This window comes from Scyliorhinus canicula, chromosome 4, assembly GCF_902713615.1.
Source record: "Scyliorhinus canicula chromosome 4, sScyCan1.1, whole genome shotgun sequence".
Taxonomy (NCBI): Eukaryota; Metazoa; Chordata; class Chondrichthyes; order Carcharhiniformes; family Scyliorhinidae; genus Scyliorhinus; species Scyliorhinus canicula.
In genome coordinates this window covers 70,452,036-70,478,185 of record NC_052149.1, presented here as the reverse complement: position 1 = coordinate 70,478,185, position 26,150 = coordinate 70,452,036, and the positions used below count along the sequence as shown (strand labels likewise).

Below are 26,150 nucleotides of genomic sequence, written 5' to 3'. Positions count from 1 at the left end.
TTCAATAATTCACAGTAATATCATGTGGAAATTGCAGTCTACAAAAGGCCTCCTTTGTGGACCCTTAAGCCTTCCCTGTTGTCATCACATCTGAATTTAGCTAACACAACATAAATTACTTTGCCTTATTTTGTCTAGTTCCATCCTGGGCCACTGGATATTAGGCATAAGATGAAAACTAAGGAATTGCTCCTATAAACACAACAACTTGTATAAATCAGAACAGAATAGAATATTCTCACGAGTTTTGTTACAATAAAAAAATTGCACTGGAACAAATAATCATCCTTTGAAATGCAAGGCCAAACCATTTGATTCTGGCTCATTATGTTGGCAAGATCTATTATAATAATATAATAGGCTTTATTAGTGTCACAAGTAGGCTCACATTAAGTTACTGTGAAAATCCTCTAGTCGCCACACACCGACACCTGTTCGGGTGCACAAAAAAGGGAGAATTCAGAATGTCCAATTCACTTAACAAGCACATCTTTTGTAAGGAAACCGGAGCACCCGGAGAAACCTATGCAAACACAGGGAGAATGTGCAGACTGTGACCCAAACCAGGAATCGAACCTGGGTCCCTAGCTCTGTGAAGCAACAGTGCTAAGCACTGTGCTGCCATGCCACCCTACTGAAGTATGAATCTTGCAGCAGTGACTCAGTCTGATACACAATTTATTTGCTTTACCTTGGGTTATTTGAAACTCTAATTTATGCTCAAGAGAAGGATGTTTTTTTTAAAAAAGTTTTTGTTTTAATTTTACCAATTAAGGGGCAATCCACCTACTCAAGGGATGTTTGTTAATGCTGGGAATGGAACATTACAGTTACGCTGTCACACTGTCTGTGCAACAATCAGTTCAAGATCAGAAGTAGCATAGTTAAATGCAGAGTGAAGTTCTCTCTCGACAGCAACAATGTACTTCAGGCTCAACCTCATTACTCCCAATTCAAGTATCTGTGCTCTTCAATATTGCCAATTTAAGTGCCAAATTGAGGACGGTTTTGCAGAGTAAAACTGTGAAATATAAATCTAAAGCATCCTGATGCAGCAACATAACTCTAGTCTGAACCCTGCCCCACAGTGACATTCACTTAACCAATTCTGAGAAGAACAAAAAGAAAAAACAGAAAAAAGAACATGGAGTGGAGGAGGAAGCTGTGTTATTGACAATTTTTCATTCTCCTCCCACACTAAAAGTAGTAATATATTATATAGACACGCTGATTCACTAAAAAGACAAATTGTATTTAATAATCCGTTGAACAGGGGCAGCATCGTGGTACAGCGGTTAACATTGCTGCCTCCTGGCGCTGAGGACCCGGGTTCGATCCCGGCCCTGGGTCACTGTCTGTGTGGAGTTTACACATTCTCTCCATGTCTGCTTGAGTCTCACACCCACAACCCAAAAGATGTGCAGGGTGGTGGATTGGCCTCGCTAAATTGCCCCTTAACTGGGAAAAAATGAAATGGGTACTTTAAATTTATGGAAAGGAAAAAAAAGAATCCATTGAACAGATAGTAAGTAATACAACCAATTAGCAAAACCTACACGGGTTCCACTCCACTTAAATGTACATTTGCTACCTTCAAAGGCTCCTGCCATTGCTTTTGAGTTAACATTACAAGACATATACTTTACCAAATTCTCAAGGGGGGCAGGGGAGGGTCTGCAAATTACACTTTACAAATCCAGCAGCAAGAGCCAAATCTAAGAACGGAGAAGAAAGTAACACCCAAGCAATCCTACAGGGACCGATGTAGAGAACTGAAAGGAAGCCATGGGCTTGACTACAAATTATGGGTCTGACTTCAATTTAATTTTAGGTTCAGATGCATTGGTCACTCCTGCAAATGATCCCCGAGTCTCACATTGAGGATAAAGTGTACACATGCTACCCAATATCTAATCCTGCAATATAGTGTAACTCATTCACACAATCTCAAACGCACTTCTCCAACCTTTCACTATATTGCAAAATGCTTGTCGTAAAATCATTGTTACTTTAGAGGCAGCAAGTAAACATAGAGCAACAGTTAGAATGCAGTAGCTTCACTTAACTTCAAACACCCAGCTATCAAGAAAAACAACAAATCATGCTTCCCATTCTGAGGGGTAGTGGGTTACACACACTTGCTTATTGTTTGTCATAGCATTGAAGCACACCAAGAGACTTAAACAGGCTTGCTTTAAAATAACTTGCCTTTTTCAGCAATAGACTACCAAATGCCGGTCTGATGTCATTCTACTTCCACTAAAGAATATGGGGGCAATTCTCCGAGCTCCATGCCGCGCCGGAGAATCGCTGCAACCACGCCACGACACCCCGACGCCAGCGCAATTCTCCGAGGTACGGAGAATCGGTGCCATCTGCGCCGGCACTTTTGGCGCTGCCGGCGGCTAGAATTGGCGGGGCCGCCGATTCTCTGGCCCGCATGGGCCGAGCGGACGCTCCGATACGGCGGAGTCCTGCTGGTGCTGTTCACCCCTGGTCGCTGCTGGCGGGAACTCTGCGGGAACGTTGGGCGGGCAGCCTGTGTGGGGGGGGGGGGGGTCCTCCGACGGGATCTGGCCCACAATCGGCCTCTTCCCCCCCCCCCCCCGGGCCTACATCATGGCGCGGCCGGCCCCTGAACACCGACCCCATTTTGGTCGGGGCCGGCGCGCAAAAGAAGTCCCCCGCGCATGCGCAGGTTGACTTGGCCCAACTGCGCATGCGCGGGTTGACTTGGCCCAACTGCGCATGCACGGGTTGGCTAGTGCCATTTGTCACCGCGTAAGGAGGCTGCAACGGCGTGAACCGCTCCAGCACCGTGCTGGCCCCCTATGGGGGCCAGAATCGTACGTAACCGGGCCCGGTTCGCGCCGTCTAGAAACGCGATGGCGTTCACGGCGACGCAAAGTTTTGGGCCCAATATTGGAGAATCGCCCCCTGGGAATTAGCTGCTGATCTCAGATTCACTTCCTTAGCCAGGGATTGGCGAGTACAGCTGCCAATTAGAACAACTCCCAAAGCAGACCCTCACCCCACGCCCCAGAGGTGTCTCCAGAATCACCTCTTGATTCCCAAAATGAACAGGTGACTGACCTTGTCATAACAACTGTCTCGAGACAAATTACTCATCCTGGATATGTTAAGTGATAATATTCCATAAAATCTCTCATGCTTGGGCAATTCCTTTGACAGTGAAATGAATATGTAAAAAGGTAATATTTTTAAAAACGTAGAACATTCTATCCCTTGGAAATTAAATAGTCAAAGTCTCATAAACAAGACAGTCTTCAGAGAGTTAAGTATGCTTCATAATAAACTAACCATGAGATGCTCCCCACAGAAGATAATCCAAAATGACAGCAACATGGCATAGAAGATCCCCTGTCGAATGTCTCCAAACAGCAACATCCACGTCCAGTCGAATCCAATGGAAAACCATTCCACTGGGATATTTATAAAGGTCATAGAGATTCCAAGTGCAAAAATTACTCTGCAAATAAATTATTAACAACTTTTGAAATTCTACAGACAGCAGAAGCAGTTTATTAAGTTTATAGCGAAGCTTGCATAGCTAATCATAGAGCCGGAATGAGTGCCTGCATGCACAAGCAACGCAAGAACTGCTTCAATCCCTGGCACTTTCAACTACAGAATTTCATTGAAAATCTTGATGTTTATAGGATACAACTAGTTTCTAGAAAATTTTTCTTCAATTATTTATCGCAACTTTACAGCAAACAGTTTATCTTCAGATTTAACTCTTGGTTTAACCCCCCCACACACACCGCTCTGTTATGCTGCGTTAGTATTCTATAGACACCTTACTCAACTGGCTATTTTTCATTTGTTAGCATACTATTTGACTCACATCAAATGTTCTCAGAAACACACACATTACCTGAGCTACGAGATTTATTTTATAAATTTAGAGAGTGTCCAATTATTTTTTTTTTCCAATTAAGGGGCAATTTATTGTGGCCAACCCACCTACCCTGCACATCTTTGGGTTGTGGGGGCGAGACCCACACAGACACGGGAAGAATGTGCAAACTCTACATGGACCATGACCATAGTGGACCATAGTGCTAACCACTGTGCCACCAATTAACTATTTTCAAACATCTTTTAATTTTTTTAATTGACATTTGAGCAAAACCATTTTCAGTTGTTACGTGAACAAATCCCGGCTCTGACACAACTGTGAATGAGACAGCCCGAAGAGATACATAGCAGGTCTATTAAGGGTCATAGGTGAAGGGGAGGTGAGCCACGATGGGCAATAATAGCAAATCAATACCTATATATAACGAGGAGTAAGCATGAATAGCAGAAAATCAAAGACTACAGATTAGCCAACCATCAGACCCCCTTAGTTTTGGTCTTACTTCTCCAAGAGGACAGGGGGGCGAGTCATCATAGTAATACGCCTCCAATACCAGATCATAATGATAAGAATACTGGGAGTCAGGAAGGTTTTCATTGCAAACCAGACCCTTGTGAATCCTCCATTCTGATGGATTGCCTGTGAAGAGAATCAAGTAGTTACTTAGTAGTTTAACTAAAACCTTTTTAAAATTAAAAGTGAGATAGAACGTGACATTTTAATGAAGCCTTTCAGACAACAACTTCCCTAGCACCACATACAATAACAAGGTTAGTGTGCTACCAATCAGGCAAACAACATCCTAGTTCCAATAGCTGGACAATGTTACATTAAATGTACTGCTTAGAAACAGGTCCTTCCGCCCACCTGGTACATTGCCAGTTTTTATGCTCCACACAAGCGTCCTCTTTTTAAAAAAAATTTAGGGCGCGATTCTCCGCAAATGCGGCGAGTCGTAAAGTCTGCCATGAAACTGGCCAGTTTCACGGCAGCCTCCGCGCCCCCTCCCAGGACCCGATTCTCCCCTCCGGGCGGGGCTAGCAGCGGGGCCCCGTGAAGCACGGCATCGCGGGCTTAGCGACCGTCGCTAAGTCCGCGCGCCAAGCGTCACGCCGGCTGACGCGCACGATGACGTCATCCGCGCATGCCCCTCAGCCGCCCCGCGGACTGATCCTGCGGGGCGGCGGAAGAACAAATAGTGCGTGGTGCGGCCGTGCCAATCGGTGCCATGGTTGTCCGGGACAGGCACTTTGCGGCTGTTTTCACGAACGGTAAGAGCAGGTGTGATCGCGTTCGTGAAAACGGCTGTAAAGGCCTGGGAACTTGACCCATCGGCCAGGGGAGAATCGCTGTTCGCCGTAAAAAACGGCGAGCAGCGATTCATGTCGTGGGGCGGCCGTGGGGGGGGGGGGGGGGAGGAGAATAGCGGGAGGGCGTGAAAATTGTCGGGAAGGCCCTCCCGCTATTCTCCGACCCGTCGTGGGCAGCGGAGAATCGCGCCCTTAGAGTATCCAATTCATTTTTCCAATTAAGGTTGCAATTTAGCGTGGCCAATCCACCTACCCTGCACATCTTGGGGTTCTGGGGGTGAGACACATGCAGACACGGGGAGAATGTGCAAACTCCACACGAACAGTGACCCAGAGCCGGGATCGAACCTGGGTCCACTGCGCCATAGGCAGCAGTGCTAACCATTGCACAACCATGCCGTCCAGCCAAAGCATTTTTCAATGAGGTGATTCCTAGCGGAGGCCACTGGCTTCAAAAGTGGAATTTCAATGGTGCATACTTGAGCTAGAGTGAAGACCATGCATATTACGGCTGCACAGTGGTTAGCACTGCTGCCTCACAGCGCTCAGGATCCGGGTTCGATTCGGGTCACTGTCCATGTGGCGTTTGCAGATTCTCCCAGTGTTTGCGTGGGTCTCACCCCTACAACCCAAGGTGCAGGATAGATGGATTGGCCATGCTAAATTGCCCCTTAATTGAAAAAAAAAGAATTGGGTACTCTAAATTTTAAAACATTATCCATATTGATTCAAATGCTTCAGCCAATGTAGCTAACTGGCCTGACCTGTAAACCTTCTCCTAAAGTCAAACAAGATCCTGATTAACATACTTTAAACAGTGAGGGCTTTAAACAGTGAGGGCAGAAGAGGTTATTTTCCTTCTCTCAATCTTCTTCCTTTCCTGGTAAATTTATTTTGAAGGTTATTAACTCCTGCTGCAGGTAACGGAATAAAGGCCAGAAAGTTGAATGCATGGCTCATCGATTGGTGTTGGAGAAACATTTTTTGATTTATAGGACACTGGTACCTGCATTGTGGCACAGTAGTTAGCACTGCTACCTCACAGCACCAGGGACCCGGGTTCGATTCCCAGCTTGGGTCAATGTCTGTGTGGAATCTGCATGTTCTCCCCGTGTCTGCGTGGGTTTCCTCCGGGTGCTCCAGTTTCCTCCCACAGTCCAAAGAAGTGCAGGTTAGGTGGATTGACCATGGGAAATTACCCCTTGGTTTCCAGAGATGTACAGGTTAGCTGGGTTACAGGGATGGGACACGCAAGTGGGCCTGGGTAGAGTGCCCTTTTGGAGGGTCGGTGTAGACTCAATGGGCCAAGTGGTCTCCTTCTGCACTGTGGGAATTTTATGGATACTAGGGAAAGAGAGAGAGAAAGCTGTACCAATGTGATGGTCTTTGTTTAAACTACACAAATCTCTAACTAGACTACTCATAACTAGGGCTATAGGGAGGACTTTAAAAACTAGTTACTAAAGAAAAGACATGGCAACACTGCAGGCTAATGATAACCAGAGTGCGACAGGAAGGGACCCAGCATAAAAACATGAGCATAGACCAACGAATGAAGGGTGGGATTCTCCAGCCCCCCAGCTGCGTGTTTCTCAGCAGCACACCGTTTGCTGGTGGCGGGATTCTGTTCCTGTCTCTGTCAATGTGAATTCCGATCGAAGCCACCCCACACCACCAGGAAACCTACAGGCGAGGGTGCGATGCCAGCGGGATCAGAGAATCCCACCGCACATGAATGGCCGGAGATGAACAAAGGCCTACAGCATCAAGGCGGGGCTTGTTAAAAAGAGCCCGCCCACACAGTGGTTAGCCCTGTTGCCTCACGGCGCTGAGGTCCCAGGTTCGATCCCGGCTCTGGGTCACTGTGGAGTTTGCATATTCTCCCTGTGTTTGCATGGGTTTCGCCCCCACAACCCAAAGATGTGCAGGTGAGGTGGATTGGCCATGCTAAATTGCATGAATTGGGTACTCTAAATTTAAAATTTAAAAAAAAATTTTAAAATTTAAAAAGCCCGCCTTTGCATTTGGCAACCCCCATGGTGGTCTCCGAACGTTTTCCCCTTCAGTAACCCAACTGCAGCCATACTGCTGGGAGTTTTCCAGAGTCCTGCTACCCATCGCAAGGGTGAAAATCCATTACAAAAGCAAGGACATTATGCAAACTCACTGGTTAGGCCCCATCTGGAGGATTGTGCCAAATCCTAGACACCACACTTTAGGAAGGATGTCAAGGTCATGGAAAAGGTGCAGAGATTTACTGGAATGATATCAAGGATGAAAACTATTAATTACGAGGAGGATTGTAGAAACTTGAATTGTTTTCCTTAAACCAAAATCGGGAAATTTGTAGGTGTCAAAATCATGAAGAGTTTTGGAAGAATAAATAAGGAGATACTGTGGCAGAGGATTTTAATTTAAGGCAATTGGCAAAAGAACCAAGATGTGACATGAGATAATGTATTTTTTTTTAATAATACAACTATTTACAATGATCTGAAATGCACTGCACTGCCTGAAAGTGGTAGAAGCAGATTTAAGAATAAAACTTTCAACAGGGAGTTGGATGAATACTTGAAGTGGAACGATTTGCAGGGTACTAACTGGATAATTTTCAAACAGCTGGCATAGGCAAGATTGGCCAAATGGCTTGTCAGGTATAATTCCAGGAATTATTGGCACGGATTAGTCAATATTGGTATTTGGAGTCTATTCTCTTCTAAACAAGTCATTTCCTCCCATTTACCTATTTGGCAGAAGGCTCGCTCAGTTTTCATAATAAGCACTATTAACACTCCTAAAAAGGAGAACAAATTCAATATAATTTGATGAAAGGAATGAACTTTCTCCCTGGTCTCTTACCCAGCATTTGACCCAGCCAGGTTTGTCTCAACATATTGAGAGAGTTCTGAACAGCCAGTGTTCCCACTAGGACTGTCTCTCTGGAGCTCCCTTAGTAACTGCATTTGTGTGCAGTCATCTGTGGAAGACAGGATTATACTTGGCTAGAATTCCTCTATGGTCAATAATAGATAAGACAGCCAATCTTTAGGTCTGGCAAGGCAGTGCAGGATTGCTGGGACTGCCAGAACCTTTCCTTAATTAGTGTCTTCTGCAGTGGAAGGAACACAAGCAAATTCATTAATGTTTAATCAATGACTAGCGTGAAAAGTCAAACATGATGATTGAACATCAGAACAGAGCAGCAATTATATCAATGACATTACCGCCATCCGGAGATCCTTGAGTTTTCCAATTTTCATGTTAATGTTCTTCTTCTCATTGACAGGAAGTCGAATGTTAATTAAGTAATACTTGTGTGCCACACTCCCCAATTCCATGAAGGGAAGTAGATCACAGTTGTACAGTTGGCCTTGACTATCATAATGCTGTTCAGGACATGAAAAAAATATACAAAATTAGAATTAATTACCCTCTACAACAAAATTAGAATTAATTATCCTCCACACAATGAAGGAACTGGATAGTTTATTACACAAGCAGAACTTTTCCCCTCCTCTCCCCAAGGTACTCATGCTGTAATGTAATTTCATGGACACTAATGGGCAGCACGGTAGCATAGTGGTTAGCACAATTGTTTCACAGCCCCAGGGTCCCAGGTTCGATTCCCAACTTGGGTCACTGTCTGTGAGGAGTCTGCACGTTCTCCCAGTGTGTGTTTGGGTTTCCTCCGGGTGCTCTGGGTTCCTCTCACAGTCCAAAGATGCGCAGGTTAGGTGGATTGGCCGTGCTAAATTTCCCTTAGTGTCCAGAATTGCCCTTAGTGTCGGGTGGGGTTACTGGGTTATGGGGATAGGGTGGAGGTGTGGGCTTGAGTAGGGTGCTCTTTCCAAGAGCCGGTGCTGATGCAATGGGCCGAATGGCCTCCTTCTGCACTGTAAATTCTATGATTCTTTATACCCCAACCCAATCATCAGCAGCCTTTTTCTAACTGGAGGGCACCACAGTAAGAATAATACTGACCCAATCCAAATCCACACGAGTACAGCAGTTAGTAAAAATTAGCCATGATTCTTCTTCCTGTAATAATCCACAGGAGGCAGGAGTCCCATCACCACACCAATATTTATTGGCAATAACTATATACAAGAGCAGCTCCAACAGTGCTGCTAGCATTCCAGTCAACTTAAGGCTGGATCACAAAGCCTACAAAGGTGCTTCCATGGGCCCCCTCAATGAGCTATCATTGAGGGAGCTCATACTCCAATTGGCCAACCAATAATGCTAATTGGAGGTCATTTACCCCCCCCCCCCCCCCCTCCCCTCCCTCTCCCTCCCACCCAAGGTCTGAGGAATTCCTGCCAGCTGACATTCCTCGGAGCTTCTTCCTGCTCCTCATGTTCGGGTCGGTCACCTCTGTGTCGTCCGCCGGGTCGTTCTCAGACGTGGGCGGGGTGTACCTTATAGGTGCCATCTTTTTCTTGATGACCTCCTTGGAAGTTGTTCTTCCTCTTCCTCAGGGAGAGGTGGCGTGGCGGCCTCGTCGAACGTGTCCATCTCCGACTCTGACGACTGGGTGATGGGGTCTGGAGAAATTGTTCGGGGCTGGGGGGGCGGGTATATTTTCCGTCTGGGATATCCCAGCTTGAGGTGGTCCTGCTTCGCCTGCCTCCAGATGTGGTTCCGCTGCCCTTATTTGGTCTAGGTGTTTCTTCAGCAACCTGCCTCCTATCGAAACTTCATAGGATATGGGCCCTGTTTGTGACTCTACCGTTCCTTTGACCCACGTTGGTCTATTCCCATAATTCTTGACCCAAACCGGTGCTCCCACCTGGAAATGTCTCTGCTGCTGACTACGATCATGCCCCTGCGTTGGGCCAGCTGTTGTTTCTCCACTTTCCCCGTTAAATTTGGGAAAAGGAGACTCAGCCTTATTCGCAGCCGCCTTCCCATTAAGAGTTCAGCTGGCGGTATGCCCGTTGTGGAATGCGGTGTGGTCCTGTAATCAAACAGCCAGCGGGAGAGCTTTGTGTCCATTGACGCTGCCGGCTGCTTCTCGAGTCCCGCTTTAAGTGTCAGGACCACTCTCTCTGCCAGGCCGTTGGACGCTGGATGGTAAGGGGCCGTTTTGATATGGCGGATTCCGGTTTCTTTTAGGAATTTTCCAAATTCCCCACTTGTGAATGCCGTTCCGTTGTCCGACACCAATACCTCCGGAAATCCATGTGTTGCAAACGAGGCCCTGAGCTTTTCAATTGTCGATGCTCTGCTTTCCATGTTTACCCGGTGGACGTCCAACCATTTGGAGTGGGTGTCCACTATCACCAAAAAACATTGAGCCCATGAAAGGGTTGGCGTGTCAATATGCACGCGGGTCCACGGTCTGCCTAGCCATTCCCACAGGTGCAATGGCACAGTTGGTGGCACTCTTTGCTCCTGTTGGCACTCCTGGCATCGACGTACAAAGGCTGCTATGTCTGTGTCCAATCCTGGCCACCAAACGTAGCTTCGAGCTAGCATCTTCATTTTAGACATCCCTAGGTGTCCGTGATGTAACTCGGTTAAGATTGCCCGACGGCCCTGAGCTGGGACTATTACCCGGGCTCCCCATAATAGGATACTGTCTTCAACGGTTATTTGGTCCCTTCTGCTCCAGTATGGTGCATCTGGGGCTCCCCTGGTCTTTCCAGTTCCCCTGTTAGCAGTAAATGCTTCATCTTGGCTAAAACTGGGTCTTTTTGCGTCCACAACCGAATATGTTGTGCATCCACTGGTAGGGTGTCCAAAAAATTGAGAGTCATTACTGTCTCCTCTACTTTCGGTATTAGCGGCGGAGTGTCCGGGAGGGGAAGTCTGCTCAAAGCATCTGCATGTGCTACTCGCGTTCCCGGTCTGTGCTCCAGAACGTATCTATATGCCGCCAGTAGCAACGCCCAGCGTTGGATTCTAGCTGATGCGATCGGGGGTATTGACTTGTCTTCTTTTAATAACCCTAATAACGGCTTATGGTCCGTCACTATGGTGAATTTCCGCCCATACAGATACTGGTGAATTTTTTTTACTGCAAATATCACCACCAGTCCTTCCTTCTTGATTTGGGCGTACTTCCTCTCAGTCATCGCCAAGGTCCTTGAAGCATAGGCTATTGGCCGTTCTTCCCCATTCCTTCCTCTATGGGCTAAGACGGCTCCTACCCCATAAGGGGATGCGTCACAAGTGACCACCAACTCCTTCCTTGGGTCATAATGCTCTAGGACATTTTCGGATGACAGCTGTTCCTTAATGTCCCTAAATGCTCGGTTTTGGCGGGTGCACCATTTCCATTCTGCCCCTTTTTTAGTAGCTGGTGGAGGGGTTCTAGGATGGACGCCCTATTTTCAATAAATTTGCCATAATAGGTTACCAACCCTAGAAATGATCGTAGCTCCTGGACCATGGTGGAAGCTGGGGATTCTTTTATTGCCCTTACTCTGTCTTCCAATGGGTGTAAGCCCGACACGTCTCCTTTATATCCCAGGAATGTCACTTGTGGGGCCAGAAAAACACATTTTTCTCTTTTAAGCCGTACGCCTGCCTTTGCGAAACGCCTGAGCACTTCCTCCAGGTTCCTCAAGTGTTCCCTATTCGTCCTACCCGTGATTAAGACATCGTCCAAATAAATCGCCACCTGCGGTAGTCCCTGCAGAATATTTTCCATCGTACGCTGGAATATAGCGCAGGCTGATGACACTCCGAAAGGTAGCCTAGTATAACGAAAAAGGCCCCTCAGGGTGTTGATCGTAGCGAACTTCTGGGAGTCCTTGTCCAGTTTTAACTGCAGGTAGGCATGGCTCATGCCCAGTTTCGTGAACAAAAGCCCACCTGCCAATTTGGCATACAAGTCGTCTATTTTCGGGATTGGGTATTTGTCCAGCAGTGCGTATTTGTTTACCATCTGTTTGAAATCTCCACAGAGACGTATCGAGCCGTCTGGCTTCAAAATTGGTACCACCGGCGCTGCCCATTCCGGTACTGGTCTGCTAATGCCGTCGCGCAGTAACCTTTCTATTTCGACCTCTACTTTCTTTCTTTCTTTCTAAAAAAAATTTAGATTACCCAATTATTTTTTTCCAATTAAAGGGCAATTTAGCGTGCCCAATCCACCTACTCTGCACATTTTTGGGTTGTGGGGGCGAAACCCACGCAGACACGGGGAGAATGTGCAAACTCCACACGGACAGTAACCCAGAGCCGGGATCGAACCTGGGACCTCAGCGTCGTGAGGCTGTTGTGCTAACCACTAGGCCACCGTGCTGCCCTTACTTTCTTTCTTAACGCGAAAGGTACCACCCTGGCCTTACAAAATTTCGGAAGGGCTTCTGGGTCCACGTGCAAAGTTGCTTTGGCGCCTATGATTTCCCCAAACCTTCTTCGAAGACCTCCGGGTATTTTGGAGTACTCCGCTCAACTGCCCGCTTCCACTCTGGAAAATTTTCATCCAATCTAATTTTAGCTCTTTCAGCCAGTTCCGTCCAATTAAACTCAGTCCGGAGCCCTCTACTATCGTCAACGGTAATCTGAGCAATTGTTTCTCATATTCCACGGGTACATGAGTCGTGCCTAGAACTTCCAGGGGTTCCCCCCGTGTAGGTTTTAAGTTTTGTCGATGTTTTTGTTAGGGTTAGTGGCTGGAGTCCATCTTTGATTTTTTTTTTTTTAAATGCTGCCACTCCCATTACTGATACGGCCGCACCCGTGTCTATTTCCATTATTGTCGGCCGACCGTTCACCCGTGGGGTAATCTTAATAGGTTCTGCTTTCTTCATCGCAATATTATATAATTGTTCCCCTTCGGAGGAGGATGGGGCGTCTAGGTTGTGTACTTCCCTGCGTCCCCACCTGCTATTCCTCTTTTGCCACCTCCTTCTAGGGTTTCTGTCGCTGTTACCCCACACTGTCTGGTGCCAGAAACGGTCCTTCTCTGTTGGGGGAGCCTCAGCCGGTACTTCCCTGTCTCCAGTTAGTCCTGACAGACTTGGGGGCAGTTCTGGGGTTTTCCTTTTTCCCTCTATTCCTCAGGCTTTTCCTGAGAGCGGCTATCTGGTAGCAGGAACCGTTGTCGTAGTCCCTCTCACAGGTATTTACCTCCATTGGCGTGCCCTGTAGTTCCTGCGCCGCACTTGCTGCCTTTTCTAGGGACAGTGCGAGCTGTAACGCCTGCCTGCAGTCTAGCTCCGTTTCCGCCAACAGGCGTTTCTGTACTGTGAAGTTGTTTATACCACACATTAACCGGTCCCGAAGCATTTCATTTAGCGTCGGGCCGAACTCACATTTTTCCGCCAGCCTTCTCAGGCGGGTCAAGAAATTTGTGACCGACTCCCTGTCTTCCCACTTCGCTCTGTAGAATCTGTACCTATGCAAAATGAGGGGTGGTTTTGGGTCGTAGTGCTCTTTCACCAATTCCGTTAATTCTTGGAAAGGTTTTGTGTCCGGCGCATCGGGATAAGTTAGACTACGTATAATGGCGAAAGCTAAGGGTCCGCACGCCGACAGCAGGATAACCCGTTTCCTTTCGCCCGTAGTTATATCCTGTACCAGCCTCCCCGGACAGGCGCCGGAATATGGCGACTAGGGGCTTTTCACAGTAACTTCATTGAAGCCTACTCGTGACAATAAGCGATTTTCATTTCATTTCATTTTTTCATATAATTGGCCCGGAAGTAGTAACACATTCTCTCCACATACTGGGACCAGTCCTCAATAGTCGGGTCGAATGCATCCAACCTCCCAAAAAACGGCATTTTTGAATTAGCAAGGCTTACACTCAGAGTGTACAGCTGGTCTCCGCAAAGTTCTTTGTTTACCTCGTCGCCACTGTAATAATCCAGGAGGCAGGAGTCCCGTCACCACACCAATATTTATTGCCAATAACTGTATACAAGAGCAGCTCCAACAGTGCTGCTAGCATTCCAGTCAACTTACAACTGGATCACAAAGCCTACACAGGTGCTTATATGGGCCCCCTCAATGAGCTATCATTGAGGGAGCTCATACTCCAATTGGCCAACCAATAGTGCTAATTGGAGGTCATTACACTTCCAAATTTCTTTTAAAATGTGACAAGTTTTTTTTTTTGAAAGGTTAATTGCCAAATGCACTACCCAGTGTGCTACTGGACCATATTGAGATGCTCCAAAGTTCAGTCTCAGGTCCATGTGGAGTTAAGTGATATCACCCGGGGCAGCACGGTGGCCTAGTGGTTAGCACAACCGCCTCACGGCGCTGAGGTCCCAGGTTCGATCCCGGCTCTGGGTCACTGTCTGTGTGGAGTTTGCACATTCTCCCCGTGTCTGCGTGGGTTTCGCCCCCACAACCCAAAGATGTGCAGAGTAGGTGGATTGGCCACGCTAAATTGCCCCTTAATTGGAAAAAATAATTGGGTAATCTAAATTTATTTTTAAAAAGTTATATCACCCAAGGGCCAGAGCCTGATTTTGCCGGGGGGGGAGGGGGGGTACCTTTTAGGATCAAATATGATGAAGGATACTTGACAAAGTGAGGGAATAGTACTTGTGAAGTTGTACGCAGCAAGTCTAAGGATTTAGAAGAAGCATCGGTAGACCGTTTAACCACAAGAGGTATCACAGCCCTGTCCTCAAGCCAACATCCAGACAAGTGTATGTTGCAAGTTTGTAACTGGATAAGAGCAGGAATAGTAACTTTGGCTGGCTTTTGCCTATATTTAGCACTCTGCATTGTGACTAGTTGTGCTGCCTGACTAAACCAGCTAACTTAACACAGACCAGGAATTAAACCTGGAACCCACTAATCTGAGGTGTTAAAAACTCCAATGGGGCATTTCTGAAATGATTCGTCAGTGGCGTTCATGGAATACAATATATACTTGGCTTGCGAGTTTGTTCATTATTTAATCTGCATCGTAGTGCTCAGAACTTTTAAACTGGATCTTCTATTCGCACTCGTAATGAGATGCTGTAGAAATAAGCTAGGACTTACTTTTGGTGATGAAAAGTTGCAATTTAGCTTCCGGTTCTCAATTGAATGGGCCATTTCTGTCCATTCACTGAAGCGGTCATCACGATAACCGAGTGAGACGTCCAATGTCACCACAGCTCCCTCACCTGAAGAGGGGGGGGGGGAAAGAAAACAAAAATCAAAATCAAAATTCAATTTTAGCCAATTATTTTTGGAAACAAATTCTTCTCTTATGTCCAATGAGGCAATGGTGCAATTGTGGGCAGCACGGTAGCATGGTGGTTAGCATCAATGCTTCACAGCTCCAGAGTCCCAGGTTTGATTCCCGGCTGGGTCACTGTCTGTGCGGAGTCTGCACGTCCTCCCCGTGTGTGCGTGGGTTTCCTCCGGGTGCTCCGGTTTCCTCCCACAGTCCAAAGATGTGCGGGTTAGGTGGATTGGCCAGGCTAAATTGCCCTTAGTGTCCTAAAAAATAATGTTAATGGGGGTTGTTGGGTTACTGGTATAGGGTGGATACATGGGCTTGAGTAGGGTGATCATTGCTCGGCACAACATTGAGGGCCGAAGGGCCTGTTCTGTGCTGTACTGTTCTAAAAAAATTCTAATTCTAACTCCGACAATGAATGAATCTCAAGAGATTTTGTCCAAGTGCTTCCCAATTAAATAGCACAGTGTATAACGCCATCTGAGATTCCTTGCACAGAATCTCTAATTAGCTTTTCTTGTCTCAAGACCGCGCGTGTTGGTTGAAGGTCACTTGCACCTTTCTGGAGGGGAGTAAGAGAAGGAACCTCTAGTTGCGTTCAAGACTTAACCAAAGGGAACTAGCACCGTTCTGTGGTGTAATCAGCTTCCATTTGATGCTACAACTGCTGTCAAAACACACGCTTTAAGAATATTTTACCATAAAGCCTTGGGATAAAATCTAACAACGATGCCTCCTTTTCCTTTACATCACTGCTGTCAACAGCAGCCCCATTGAGTGGAATGGATTTATATTGCAGATGTGGAGGGGCTGTTTCCCCTGGCTGTATAGTCTAGAACTAAAGGGAGATAGTCTCAGGATAAATGTTTAAAACCTGAAATGAGGGGCAGCACAGTGGTGCAGTGAGTAGCACTGCTGTCTCACGGCCCCGAGGTCCCAGGTTCGATCCCGGCTCTGGGTCACTGTCCGTGTGGAGTTTGCACATTCTCCCCGTGTTTGGGTGGGTTTCGCCCTCACAACCCAAAAGATGTGCAGGATAGGTGGATTGGCTACCCTAAATTGCCCCTTAATTGGAAAAAAATTAATTGGGTACTCTAAATTTATTTTTAAAAACTGAAATGAGCAGAAAATCCTGCACTTATGAGGGTTGTTGTGAACTTTTGGAATTCTCCATTCCACAGCACTGTGGATTGATCACAATTTTGATGATTTTCAGGTGCATGCTTAAATGGAGTGGAGGTAGATCAGTCCGGATCATATTGAATGATGGGAGCTGCTAGAGGGTCAGTCTGAAACAAATAAGCAACATCACTGAATGAAGAGGTTGCAAGACTCACCTGAAGACTGTTAAAAACCTACAGGAGGCCCAGGGAGCTGCACTATCAGAGTCACTGTGGCCTCACCTGAAAACGATCTGCTCAGATGAGGGGGCGGGGCGAGCCCCCTTTTTCCTAGGGCTGCTGGGATACAAATACCTCAGCCTGGGTGTGGGCTGGGTGCGGGAGGCCCTTCGGGGAGTAGGAATGTATAGTAACTGGAATAAAACCAAACTTTTCTACAGACTTCGTACCCGAGTCATTGCTTGCCTGAGAATTTACACTGGCAACGAGGATGGAATGTACACCGGATGACAACGATTACATTGCGTGCTACCGAGCTGCTCAGGCAGAGTTTTAGTGTTCACGGCCTCCCGGAGGTACTCGGGTCTGACAATGGCACCGCAATTACTAGTTCGGAGTTTGCGGATTTTATGAAAATGGGCTCCATCATGTCAGTGCCCTGCCTTGTCACCCGTCCTCAAATGGGTTGGCAATATGTGCTGCACAGATATTCAAACCTGGGATGAGAAAACAGACCTCGGGCTCACCAGAAACCCGCCATGCCCATTTCCTGTTCTACTATAGGACCACGGCCACACGCTAGGACTGGGGTGACACCCACAGAGCTTTTGATGGGTTGTGGCTTCCGCACGTGATTGAGCCCCATTCACCAGACATCGCGGATAGGATCCGTGACCAGCAGGAACAGACCGGAGCGAAATGAACTCAGTCTGTGACTCAGTTTACGTCCGGACTTTTACTGACAGGGCATTATGGAGTCTGGGAAAAGTCTTAAAACGGCCGACCACGTATACTATCTCCGGAGCAGGGTGGAACAGGTACCCAAGGACCGACCTCTGATCCGGAGCTTGGTGGTGCCCCTCCCTCCGGAGATTCCAGTGCCAGTGGTATCCAGCAAGGCAACCTGACCTTCCGACTCCAATATGCAGAGGATTGACCAGGCTGAGCAGGTGTCGGAGAGTTTTCGCCCATAGAAATGGACGCAGGTCCAGTGGTGACTGCTGAACAAAAGGCTGAGGAACTACCCAGATGTTCAACCAGGAAGCGAGACTCCCCGGTCCATTACACCTCTCTGGGCACAGAGCAGCAAGCGCCGAATAATCAGCCCTTGGAAATGGATTTCCCTGTTCCATCGAAACGGGGGGGGGCATTATACCCTACAGGAGACCCAGGGATCTGCAACATCTGAGTCCCTATGGGCCTCACCTGAATACGATTTACCCAGATAAGGGGGTGGTGTTAACCCTCCTTTTCCTAGGACTGCTGTGATAAAAATACTCCGGCCCGGGGGTGAGCCGGGAATGGAAGACCCTTCGGGGAGTAGGAGGATTGTTTAGTAACCAGAATAAAACCAAACTTTTTGACAGACATCGCTTCGGAGTGGTCACTTGCCTGAGACATTACAGAGACATATCTAAATGTTTTGCCGGGGTATCTTCACCTCAGCTTTGAGAATACTGTTCCTAAATGGCAGAGAGCAGCAGTTCTTTTGTTCAGCCAGAGACTAACAATAACATTTCACTGATCCTTGTCCATGACTAAACTGTACTTATCCTGAGCCAGAACCTCCTTGGAATGGTGTGCCAATCAAAAATAGATTGGAGCAGAACATTTCTTGCCTGGATTTCCATCCCAGACCTGGTGGGAAATGTGCAGCGTATCAGCTCCGATAAGTGTAGGCCAGCAGCATTGGGTGGGACAATGAATCTACATCCCCTTTTAATGGCATTAGCTGTCATCTACCAGGGCAGCATGGTAGCATAGTGGTTAACACCATGGCTTCACAGCGCCAGGATCCCAGGTTCGATTCCCGGCTTGGGTGTGCGGAGTGTGCACGTTCTCCCCGTGTCTGCGCGGGTTTCCTCTGGGTGCTCCGGTTTTCTCCCACAAATCCCGAAAGACGAGCTATTAGGTAATTTGGACATTCTGAATTATCCTTCTGTGTACCCAAACAAGCGCCGGAATGTGGCGACTAGGGGCTTTTCACAGTAACTTCATTGCAGTGTTAATGTAAGCCTACTTGTGACACTAAAGATTATTTTTTTTAAAGTTTAAAGGTTCCAGGCACTTTGAGAAGCATGTTAGGTAAGTGGGTGATGGGGTAGGGAGGGTGGGGTCAGTAATATATACACAGGAGTTGGAAGTGGTTTTAATTCTTCCAATGTTCCCTGGGCAACTATCCTGCTTAGAGAGAGTCACAACCATCTGAAGTCGCCAATTTAAATCAGAGTATCGGATGGTTCCAGGTGCCTGGTAAAAGTCCCAGGTGACTGGTGGTGATTTAACCAGAGGATGAGTACACCTCAGGCGAGAGAGATGGGGCAAGTTTGAGTGGGCGGGACCTTCATAAATAACCTCAGCCGGTACGGGGATTGAACCCACGCTGCTGGCCTGCTCTGCATCACGAACTAGCTGCCCAGCCAACTGAGCTAATAGGGTTTGCATGTCGAGATTAGTTTACTGGTTGGAAAGGAATTCCGAGAGATCAACTGAGGCTGCCGAACCAGGGCATAATATTTTTTTCATGAAGGCAAACCATTACAGAATGATTAATGCAGCTTTCAGTCTCCAGGATATTCAATGGCAAACATTCTACAAATTCACAAACTGCTGTTTCAATCTTTTTTTAAAAATAGGTATTTTATTCCAAACATGTTCAACATAACTTTGACATCCAGAGTATGCAGTTTGTACATTTACTTCCCTCCCCTCCCCCAACCCCAGCAACAAACAGCTCAAATATAGTCATGAACGGCCTCCACCGTACCTCAAAGCCCTCGCCCTCCTCCTACCCCACTTAGGACAAACTTCATTTTTTACAACCCGAGAAACTCTTACAAGTGTCCCAACCATGCCGTGACCCCTGGTGGCATGGCCAATCTCCAATTCATTGGGCAATCGGGGAGCGAAGGTTACATCAGCCCACTTCCCCTCCAGCAGCTCTGGCACTTCCAACACCACAAAGATCGGCATCATAGGGTCTGGCTTCATCTCAAACAATCCTCAAGAGGTTCCTGAACACCATCTCCCAAAAATTGGCAAAACTCCAGAGGACTAGATAACCATGAATGTGGCCCCACTATTTAAGAAAGGGTGTAGGGATAAGCCAGGGAACTACAGGCCAGTGAGTTTCACATCAGTGGTGGGGAAACTAATGGAGAAAATTCTGAAGGAGAGAATCTATCTCCACGAGAGGCATGTTTTGATCAGGAATAGTCAGTATGGCTTTGTCAGAGGGAGATAGTGCTTAACAAATTTGATTGAATTTTTTGAGCACTTGACTAAATGTGTTGTGGGTAGTGCAGTTGATGTATTTTACACGGATTTCAGCAAAGCATTTGACAAGGTCCCATATGGGACACTTATAAAGAAGGTAAATGCACATGAGATACAGGGAGTCTTGATAAAGGCGGATTCAAAGCTGGCTGAGCTGTAGGAAACAGAAGGTTATGACATACGGCTGCTTTAGTGACTGGAAGCCAGTGTCCTCTGGTGTGCCACAGGGATCTGTGCTGGGTTCCCTATTATTCGTTATTTATACAAATGACTAAGATGACTATATGAGGGGTGCGGATGACACAAAGATTGGCCGGGTGGTTAAGTGAGGCTGGGCAGCATGGTGGCGCAGTGGTTAGCACTGTTGCCTCACGGCACTGAGGTCCCAGGTTTGATCCCAGCCCTGGGTCACTGTGTGGCGTTTGCACATTCTCCCAGTGTTTGCGTGGGTTTCACCCCCACAACCCAAAGATGTGCAGGGTCAGTAGATTGGCCACACTAAATTGCCCCTTAATTGGAAAAAATGAATTGGGTACTCTAAATTTATTAAAAAGGCACAAGTGAGGCTGAGAATCTTGGGTTACAGGAAGATATAGACGGGATGGTCAAATGGGCAGAAAAGTGGCAAATAGAATTTAATCCTGAAAAAAGTGTGAGGTGATACAATTTGGAAGGAGCAAGTTGACACGGAAATATTCAATGAATGGCACCACACTGGGAAGTCCTGAGGAACAAAGAGACCGTGGCATATGTGTAAATAGATCTCTGAAGGCAAAAGGGCAGGTTAATAGGGCGGTCAGAAAGGCATATGGTACACTTGCCTTTATCAATCATGGCATTGATTACAAAAGCTAGGAAGTCATATGGTGAGGTCACAGCTGGAGTACTGTGTGCAGTTCTTGTCGCCACATTATATGAAGTATGTGATTGTACTGGAACAGGTGCAGAGGTGTTTCACCAGGATGTTGCCTGGGATGAAACATTTAAGTTAAAGTTATGAAAAAAGGTTAGATAGGCTTGGGTTGTTTTCGCTGGAGCAGAGAAGGCTGAGAGGTGACCTGATCGAGGTGTAATAGACTATGAGGGGCATGGACAGGGTGAATGGGGAACAGCTCTTCCCCTTAGTTGAAGGGTCGGTTATGAGGGGCCACAAGTTCAAGGTGAGGGGTGGGAGGTTTAGGGGGGATTTGAGATGGACTGCCAATGCTGAAAACCTGACATCAAAATGAGAAAATGGTCAGATGTCTGTTGCAAGTTCACAAGTGTTGGGACCTTTGTTTGCTCAGCATATTCTCATATATTTTGAGCTACTGTTTCAATACTCTTGACCCATAAGTCAAAAGCTTTGAGCGTTGGGCACAGTAATTAAATACAGAATAAAAGATGCCCATGAGAGATTATTTTAACAACGCATGCAACAATCATTCTAAATATTAGATTAGATTACTGGTTGGAAAGAGATTCCGAGGGATCAACAGTAGGCATCAACAAGAAAATGCAGAGCAGTCCGGATTTTCTTTTAAATGTGTCCAGCATCCTTTTGACCACATGCACCCATATGGTCATGGGGCGGCATGGTGGCAGTAGTTAGCACAACTCCAGGGTTCAATTCCAGCCAGGGATGACTGTCTGTGTGGAGTTTGCGATTCCTCCCCGTGTCAGCATGGGTTTCCTCCAGGTTCTCTGGTTTCCTCCCACAGTCCAAAGATGTGCAGGTTAGGTGGATTGGCCATACTAAATTGCCCCTTAGTGTCCAAAAGGTTAGGTGGGGTTGCTGGGATAGAGTGGAGGCGTGGGCTTAAGTGTAGTGTTCTTTCCAAGGGCCCACGCAGACTCAATGGATCGAATGGCCTCCCTTCTGCACTGTAAATTCTATGATGCTATGATAATATCAATTATACTTAAGACAGGAATTAATTTTAAAATAGGCCCATTACCAGCTATATCTGACCAGAGTGGTTCTTCCTCTGATACTGGGAAGGTCCCTTGCAGAATGATAAAGTCCTGAACAGGATATTTTGAAATATGCATGTTTGGAATGAATGACGTACAGGATTTGAATTCATTCCAAACATGCCTAGTCACTTAAACAACACAAATTCAGCAAAAATATGGACCAGCTGTAATCATAAATGGCTCCTAATGGAGCACGATGTCAAAGCAGCAGAATTTCACAATTTAATTCCCGGTGACCTGTTAATTTTTTTTAAAACAGGGAAAGTGTTGTTGGCATAGAGCATTAGCTATTTCCATTTCAAAGTCTATACATCAAAAAAGGTTACTGGTATTACAGGCACCCTCTTCAGTGCATCTTGCCCTTTGCTTCACTAACTTCAAAAAAAAAGGGAAAGTATATTTTTACAGATGGTCAGTTTGGAAGGAACGATTCAAATAAATATTGTATTAATTTATGTTCTACTTTCAAAACAAATGAGAGATTGCTAAAAAGAGGAAATAACATTGAAAAATGTTGAAGAATGAATCAAGTATGTTGTCCATAAAGGCACTGACAACATCCAGAGACGTGTCCGAACTGGAATATTTTGTGGTCCCAGTGAAGGAAAGCAAAACTGTGATTTACTTTCTTCAGTTCCAGCTCTCCACTGTCATCAAGCAACCTTCCTGGATATGTGTGAAGACAGTCAGTCAGTCTGCCAACACTGAATGTCTAAACTCACACACAAAACACTCAACTGAAGGAATTCCTGGAATGCTGCCACCACCTGTGAAGCCATATTAAAGACTGTCAGTGGCTTGAAAGGATCATTGCTTTCAAAACAGAATTGGATAATTATCCAAAGGTTTTTGAAAAATTGCAAGGCTTCGGGGGAAAAGGCTAGGAGTGCAACTAGAGAAATGACACAGACACAGAGGGCGGAATAGTTTCATTGTGTTCTGCAACCAATCGACGTTTGCAAAAGTCACAGCAGCTTACAACACAGGTAGACATCCTTTGGTCCAATAAGTCTGTACTGGCTCTTCGCAAGTGCACCCATAATTAATCCCAAAGTCAGAATCATGTGAAAATCAAAAAGAAAACTCGATCTTACTGAAATTATATGATATATCATAATAGGCGGGTAAATAAACTGTTCTGCACAAGAATAATGGAGGAGAAATGCAAGAGGGAAGTCAGTGACACAAGGTCAGTTAATATTGTCCACATACTACAACGATACAGATCGCATTACAACGATCTACCAGTGAACCACACCAGTCATTATCCGCTTTTAGATCGTTCAATCTTTGCTATCCATTTATAGACCTTCATCAGTCGCATAAACTATTTTCAAACAATGGTATTGCGTTTTTAAAAACATCTTTTGTTCCTCTCCTGACCTTCTCTCATAACTTTCACATTGTAATTAGAGGGGCCAGTGAACAGTCACAGACTGTGGAGGGGATTACCTGGACCCACTGTCCAATTTCTGCAACACCACACACATCTGCTAAGCCCAAAAACATGCCTTTAACATTTAAATTCTTCGAGAGCAATATAAATACGAGACAAGATTTTTTTAAAAATCAGTTGGGTGAATTTTCCATTTTGCCTGCTATAGGAATTGTGGTGGGCAGGATAGCAATTTGACAGCCCATTTAGAGGTCCATTGACCACAGGCAGGAATTTCCAGTCTCAGAGCGGGTGCGACCGGAAAATCCCACCCAGTATAACATTATGTTGATATTGGCTATATAGCCATAAGCAGCTGGGACTTTAGCGAAGAGGGAACAATGGACATTTTGTGGCATTTGAGGGAGGAAGGGGTGGGGTATACAATACCAAAGAATTCCTACACTGCAAGAGGTTATTCAGCCCATCTTGGTTGCACTGACCCATTGAAAGAGCACCCTACTTGGGCCCACGCCCAGACACTAGCCCCACCTAATTTACACATCCCTGGACACTATGGGCAATTTAGCATGGCCAATCCACCTAACCTGCACATCTTTGGACTGTGGGAGGAAACCCACGCACACACGGGGAGGATGTCTGTGTGGAGTTTGCACAGTCACCCAAGGCCAGAATTGAACCTGGTTTCCTGATGCTGTGAGGCAACTGTGTATAGGGAGACAATGGTATACTGGTATTGACACTAGACTATGGGCAATAAATGCTGGCCCAGCCAGTGACGCCCATGTCCTATGAACAAATTTTTTAAAACACCGCCAATTGATTCCCCAAATAATTTACAGGATAAAAGCAATGCCTACTTTTGCAGCAGCCCACACAGGCCTGGATCTACCCAGATTTAATTCTCAGCTTGTGCTGATTTAGCCAAATTCACTTAGTCATGAAAGGCACCAAATAAATTAAATGAGATTCAAGTGTAATAAAACACAATCAGGACTTGTTCTCTAGATTGCTACTGAGTTACATCTGTTGGAATGTGCATCATGGACGGCAGGTCACAGAAACCGGTGACTACTATTTCTTGATCCCGGAACATAAAAAACATATTTCCCGACACCCCCTCCCTCCCCAACCACCCCTCTCCCCCCCCCCAAAAAAAGTTGCACTATGTGGATTTTCAGCCCAGTTTATTTCCTGCAGTCTCCTCCACCCTACTCTATAAAAATGAAGCAGCTTAGAAAGTCTAATGCACAACTGAATTCCATAATAGTTCAGAAACACTCCAGCGCTAGAAACATAAAGTCTTTTTTGTGAACTTTTTCTTCATACAAGAAGAGAACAGAAAACTTTTTGTAGTCAAGCGCCAGATTAGTGAGAGTTCTCCTCAAGGCCTGGAGTGCGCGCCAATCTAACATTCTGTCACTCCAGCATGTCTATCACCCCTGACGACTAATCCACTTCAGCAGCTGTGTTATTGCTGGAAAGCTGCCAAATGTTGTTGAAGTGGAGTATTTATTTCATCCCGATTGTCAGAATAAGCTTCATTTCACCCACAGGGGATATGATTACTATTGGTAGTCTTTACTAACTCTTATCAATTACCTTCCAGCTCAATCAAGACACACAACACTAGATTCTAGATTCATCTGCCTTCTCCCAGATATTTCACAAAGCCTTTCCGTACAACTTAGTCAAGTACAAGATTTACTTACTCTTCCTCCCACCCTTATACCCAACTCCCCTGCAAATGGCCATTATTTAGGCAGGGTTTTCAGAACTGGTGCTGGCTGGCTATTTGATTGTATTCATACTTTTCTCAGGTGATGTCTTAACTGCACAGCACTCCAGCCTGAGTCATTGGATATGAAATAGAACAGGAACCTTGTTCTTTCCTCCCCCCGCTACCCCCAAAATCGGTTTCCACGCACCTCAAAACCTGGGATCTTCCTGGTCTGCGTGGCTCCATTTCATACTGGACAGTGGCACATTTCATACTGGACAGTTGCAGTGAACACAATAAATAAACCAACGGATTGGGACCCATTTGTGAGCCATACAGTCAGATATACATTTCTCAGTTATGACACTTGCAGATTGCTCTTATTAATTGATGACTTTGGGGTCCCACAAAAAAAGAGAGCTCCAGGACCTAATACTAGGACACTGTGAAAGAGAGTCAACATGAAAGAGAAAATAGACAGAGGGAAGTCAGGTTAAAACAGTTATGACTTATTACCTTAATTGGGCAGTACATAAAAATCACCAGGAACAGATTTTTTTTCAAATTCAAATGAAAAGCAAAAAGATTTGAGATTATTCTGGTTAGAGGAAAACAATTATTGGGACAGGAAAGAGCTTTAAATTTGTGCACAAATAAATACAAGAATGAATCTCTATTTCCCTTTTTCCAAATGGCGAGCGATGCAGTCCGGCAAGATCCTAGGTTTGAAACCTAGTCTGAGCTGAGTCAATAGCTCAACCACTGGATGGTGTTTTTACATTAACTGTACAGGGATTGAGGGCGGCATGTGGCGCAGAGGTTAGCACAGAGACTGTGGCGCTGAGGACCCGGGTTTGAATTCCAGCCCTGGGTAACTGTCCGTGTGGAGCTTGCACATTCGCCCCATCGTCTGTGTGGGCTTCACCCCCACAACCCAAAGATGTGCAGGTTAGGTGGATTAGCCATATCTTTTTATTAAAACAGGAAAAAATATATACAAGGCCAAACCGTACAAACACTAATTTTGTGTTGGAGAAAAAGGGTACCCTCCCCTCAGTACCAACGTACGGGGAGGGGGGGTGAACCCTCATAACTCTGGTTATTAAAACAGTTCACAACGCAGTTCTACTA

At 46.1% G+C, this 26,150-nt stretch overlaps 1 protein-coding gene across 1 annotated transcript in view; it reads right to left on the bottom strand.

Moving 5' to 3' along the window:
* Positions 1-26,150, bottom strand: part of wls (Wnt ligand secretion mediator) — an 84,232-nt gene that overhangs the window by 33,775 nt on the left and 24,307 nt on the right. Inside the window, exons 3-6 of the mRNA XM_038794414.1 lie at positions 15,148-15,272; positions 8,418-8,579; positions 4,386-4,522; positions 3,322-3,490 (exon numbers count right to left, since the gene is read on the bottom strand). Coding sequence (XP_038650342.1) covers positions 3,322-3,490; positions 4,386-4,522; positions 8,418-8,579; positions 15,148-15,272 — 593 coding nt within the window. The remainder of the gene's footprint in view (positions 1-3,321; positions 3,491-4,385; positions 4,523-8,417; positions 8,580-15,147; positions 15,273-26,150) is intronic.